This window comes from Poromitra crassiceps, assembly GCF_964638095.1.
Source record: "Poromitra crassiceps genome assembly, chromosome: 3".
NCBI classification, from domain to species: domain Eukaryota; kingdom Metazoa; phylum Chordata; class Actinopteri; order Beryciformes; family Melamphaidae; genus Poromitra; species Poromitra crassiceps.
Genome location: NC_139625.1, coordinates 41,533,677 through 41,538,718, shown reverse-complemented (window position 1 = coordinate 41,538,718; position 5,042 = coordinate 41,533,677). Strand labels below are relative to the sequence as shown.

Below are 5,042 nucleotides of genomic sequence, written 5' to 3'. Positions count from 1 at the left end.
TCTGAGCTCATGTAAAAAAAATCTAAGTGCCAGTCTGGTGAAATAAAAGAACTCTGAGAAAATGGAAATATCTGCTGGTTACTTTCTGTAATCATTTTAACGGAGCATCAGCACACAATTGTTGAAAACATATCTGAATATTGGATTTTAAGTTTGATAGTAAAAATGCACTTTATTGACTCAGACACAGACACACATTTATCAGCCTGATTCAGCACTGACTATTCATTGCCTCTTATCATTTTAGAAAGTCTTAACCACAGATCCAATCTTAGAATTCTGTTTGGTCTGTTGCATTGAATAGTTGGGGAATGAACTATAAACCAGCACACATTAGTCATAGTGTAATGTGACTGTACAACATTATAAAGTGATGAATATTCTGCCCAATTCAATTTTATAATTGCATGATCAACTGTAAAACAGCAGTTTAAAACATTAAATATACAGTAAGATATCCCTGTCGATGTGCATCATCTATAGAAAGTGTAATTCACAGTATGACAGGGATTTAGTCCTGGATCTCAAGGCAGGAAGCAGAAAACTAGGATGAGTCCACAAGTGTGTGGTTGCTGCTCAGACTCAGTTTCTCTTCTTCTGTCGCGCACCGACTTCCTCTTGAAGCTCTGGAAAACACTGGAACCCAATCAGCATTCCCATGATAGAGAAGCCTAGAGAAACACAAGAAGAATTATTCACAGTAATGTAAGGACATTTAACATCCAATAGTTTTCAGAAAATATCACATTACCAGCGTAGCTGCAGGTTTAAGACTTTCAAAGAGTGTTTTAATTCTACTTGAAAGTGAATTTAAGACAAAATTGAAATAACCGCATCGTGGTTGTATGCCTCCGCCAACAAGTCAAGTTCCAGTCTACATCCATGTCTGTCTAGACCACGTGTCAAACTCGAGGCCCGGGGGCCAAATCCGGGCCGACACCTCATTTTATCTGGCCTGCAAGAGCTAGCAAAGAATACAATTTGTGCAATACAATTTTCTAATTCTAGTTAGTTCTAATAGTTGTAGGCTACTAGTTGTCTGAATGCAACTGTAGAATAAGCTTACAAGTTGTTATTTGTCCTATAATTCTGCTTTCAGAGCAAGTTCTTAATTATTAATTTATTACTAAAAAACATAAGGGCAACCATAATGCTGATGTAGCCCGGGATGAAATTGAGTTTGACACCCCATACCTTGAAGCCCACGGTGCAGTGGTGTGGCAATTAGGCAATGTTTGGGGGTACACCAGGGCTAATCGTTTTCAACATGGAAAATGGTCATACCCCTAAACCACCCACATCCCCCTAGCCATTACCCCAACCCACCCCTCGAATCCTGACTCTTCAAGACCTTCCTCTCCCTAGCTATGGCCCCTTTTCCCTAGCCCTGCCCCGCCTCCTTCCCTGATGGAACGGATGGACATGCGGTCGCAGTGACCTTGAACTTTGACCACCAAAAGCAAATCAGTTCATCCTTGAGTCCAAGTGGATGTTTGAGCCAAATTTGAAGAAATTCCCTCACGGCATCCCTGAGATATCGCATTAACGAGCATGGAACGGACGGTCATGAGGTCACAGTGACCTTGAACTTTGACCACCAAAATCTAATCAGTTCATACTTGAGTCAAAATGGACGCTTGAGCCAAATTTGAAGAACTTCTGTCAAGGCATTGCTGAGATATTGCATTAATGAGCATGAAACAGGCAGTCATGAGGTCACAGTGACCTTGAACTTTGACCACCAAAATCTAATCAGTTCATTGTTGAGTCCAAGTGGATGTTTGAGCCAAATTTGAAGAAATTCCCTCAAGGCGTACCTGGAATATCGCATTAACGAGAATGAAATGGGCGGTCATGAGGTCACAGTGACAGATAGACACCGTCCACCTACCTAGGCACCATCATGCAACTGTACGGCATCGGCTCATACTATATCACAGTTGCTCGAGTGACATGACTGATGACATCACAACAATTCCTCGGGTGACATCACAATTGCTCAAGTGACATCACTGATGACATCACAATCATGACAGACACACACCGCCGCCACAGACACCGCCACCCACTTAGCCAATTTTAACTAAAGAAGATTCCATCAAGGCCTTCCTGAGATATTGCGTTAACGAGCAATCGGATGGACGTATGTATGGACGGAAGCACGGATGGACGTACAACCCAAAAACAAGTGTTAATTTCGTTGACGAAAAATGTTCGGCAGCGTCCTATTTTCACTGATGAAAACGAGACAAAATAAAAATAAAAACAAAGTTGTGATGACAAAATCTATGAGGAAATTTACACTTTCATCAACGAATAAAAACTAGACGAAAATGTTAGGGAGAGACGAATTGGGAAGAGATCCAATCAGAAGAGAAGAAGTTAAACAGTTAAATGTGTGTCTGTTTTGCATGTTCAAACCTTAATACCATTCCATAATTAATAGATCTTTCCAATGAGTTTGGAAATTCTAGAGAAACATTTAAGGCACGTGCAAACAGTTGCGCAAGCGCTATTAGGGGATAGCGCCTGACGGAAGATAGAGCCCTATGACTAAAAGTAAAATAAAAATTTGCTGTCAAAATTAACACTGCTGAACATAATACCTCCAGCCACGGCTAACGCCGGCCTATTTCTGACTTAAGGTAGGTAGTAAGATGATGAATCTATAAATATGCAGTATAATAAGAAGAATTTAATTGCTAAAGGACATGAAGTCCAGTTGTGTGAAGCAGATACAATGAAAAACATTTTTGCATATTACATTACTAACACTGCACTCATATAAAAGTGGACATGTAGCCAAAAGAAACTAGTGAAAAAACAAGACGTAATAAGTGTTTTTAGGACATTTTAATACTCGTTAAGGCCTTAACTTGAGCTATTCTAAGACATTTTAAGGATCCGTGGATATACGATAGATTAGAAAATATGCCCACCACCCCTCAGTCTAGTCGAGACCATTTACTTTGAACATTTATTTTTTTACAGTCGATGGTCCAGACTCTAGTTGTACTCACTTGCCACGATGAGAGGCGCCATAACACCAATAGTCAGAGGTGCAGTTTTGTAGATGAAGGCCTCAGATAGGAAGTGTCCCAGGGCGAGCACGAATGTCCACAAGGTGATGTGGTACAGCCTGCAGGGGCCAGCATGACAGTGTAAGAATATCTATAGGCAGCCTGCAGAAACTTAAGCAAATTGCATGAGCTGACGAGCTGTCTTACGTTCTGTTCTGGATGTCAATGGCACAGGCGCAGCGTATAATCGATGACAGTAGTGTCCAAATTCCAAATGTTCGAGCTTGGAGGCCATTTACTGAGTGAGGACATGGATGCAAATTGCCAAGTCAAATATAATCTTATGTCTAACTAAAAGTACTGCTGAAGTAAAATAACCCAAATAAATGGCAAACTAGCAATCTATCATATATTTAGCTGTAGGCTACATAGGTATTAGCAGGGAGGGATGTAGTGGAGTGCAAAGCTGTCTAAATTCATTTACTCGCCATTTCAGTATGATCATATCTAAAATAATGTTTTAAAAGTATACATATAGTTTAAAGGTGATGGAAAGTAGTCATTTATGGGGGAAAGGAGAATGTTGCTGTCTGAAAATAACCTTGGTTATTGTTTACATCAGTGCAGTGGCTGTTTGCTTCATGGTTACAGTTCACTTTCCTATGTACTTCCCACGACATCAGTGGCTGCCTGGTCATTAGGTTTCATTCAGATGCTCACCAAACTCTGGGGTCCCTGTGTAGAGTTTCTCTGACAGGAAGCTGTGATCTCTGAAACTCTGCAGGGTGTTTCCCATCGCGATGACTGACACCATCACCAACCAGCTCCGCAAAACGTTAAGAAAGCGACTCATCTTGACTGTGAGATGCACCTGTCGAAAAGAAGAAAGCGACCTGTGGCTGTAGTGCTACAATCCAAAAGCTGATTGTTTTAGACAGAATGACAGACAAGTTTGCTGCCTGCCTATGCTGGCCCCCTGACTGACAAACACACAGGTAACGTGACTGTATGTTAGCTAGCAAGTGTGACATACGACAATAACTAACGTTTCATAGCAGGCTAATGTTACTGTAACGTAACCTGGCTTCTGCTGGCAACAGTTCGCACTTGGGTAACACAGTTACTTACAAAATAACATGGATGGTGGTGGTGGTGGTGGTGTGTATTTACCTGATGAAGTGTATCACACTACAGTGATCATGATCATGTTCCTAGTGGGTGGGACCCATACAACAGTATTGTGCTGGTGGATCTGTCAATCTTGGACATCATTGGAGTCAACCAATAAGAGAGCCCACAGATGGTTCCATGGAGTCGCCCCTTCTTTCGTCACCATTCACCAACCAATCGCCATCAACCATTCGATCAAAGACTGCATGTGCAGTGAGAGATGTAACTTCTGCCTATAGACCAAACATTCGTTTTCGATTCCTGTCAATGTTTTCGATTCTATAAATCCCTTTAGTTAGGACCACTGAGGACTAGACTTCTGCTTTTTGTCTAAATGAGCGAGCCTCACAATCTGCCCAAGCCAGAATGTGATGTATACATGTATAAAATGTTTGATATCAAACACCAGCACATTAAAAAAGGAATCGGGATACACTATTTGGATTTTAATTCATTAATTTAATCGTTTTCATTTTTATCTCCAACAAAAGATAATTCCCCGTCCCCAAGAATGAACGCAATTGCCAATTGCACTCTTTTCGTTGTGAATTGTGAACTATTTCAGTTTGAGATCTTTGGTTCGATTGTGTACGCGTAGTGCGCATGCTCTCTGCTCTGTTGTTGCTACTCAATTGTTGTAGTTACCAGGAAGATTATCGTTAGCTGGCCCCTGCTATACCAGCACTACCAGCAAGCTTTGGGTCTCAAAATGTTTATGTTGGCGTGTTTAGGTATGCTATTACAGATACATTAACTTTATCGATCTCAAACTAGGCCGACTTCACGCAGCTAGTTACCCAAATTTACTACAATTTACTAACTTGGCTAACGTCAGTTGACGTTACGTAGCTA

At 41.1% G+C, this 5,042-nt stretch overlaps 1 protein-coding gene across 1 annotated transcript; it reads right to left on the bottom strand.

The window, feature by feature from the left end:
* Positions 1-210: 210 nt before the first annotated feature.
* erg28 (ergosterol biosynthesis 28 homolog) lies at positions 211-4,241 on the bottom strand. Its single transcript, XM_083633577.1, has 5 exons — positions 4,191-4,241; positions 3,741-3,891; positions 3,228-3,318; positions 3,021-3,139; positions 211-671 (listed from the first exon to the last, which is right to left on the bottom strand). The coding sequence occupies exons 2-5, from the start codon at positions 3,871-3,873 to the stop codon at positions 583-585; spliced, it is 432 nt and encodes a 143-aa protein (XP_083489703.1). The 5' UTR covers positions 3,874-3,891; positions 4,191-4,241; the 3' UTR covers positions 211-582.
* Positions 4,242-5,042: the final 801 nt, after the last annotated feature.

Excerpts from the sequence above, each read along its gene's own strand:
- erg28 (XM_083633577.1), bottom strand. The coding sequence starts at position 3,873 with ATGAGTCGCTTTCTTAACGTTTTGCGGAGCTGGTTGGTGATGGTGTCA. Across the intron at positions 3,319-3,740 it reads CACAGGGACCCCAGAGTTTG|TAAATGGCCTCCAAGCTCGA; the intron begins GTGAGCATCTGA and ends GTCCTCACTCAG. Across the intron at positions 672-3,020 it reads GGCGCCTCTCATCGTGGCAA|GCTTCTCTATCATGGGAATG; the intron begins GTGAGTACAACT and ends GTGTTTCTCTAG.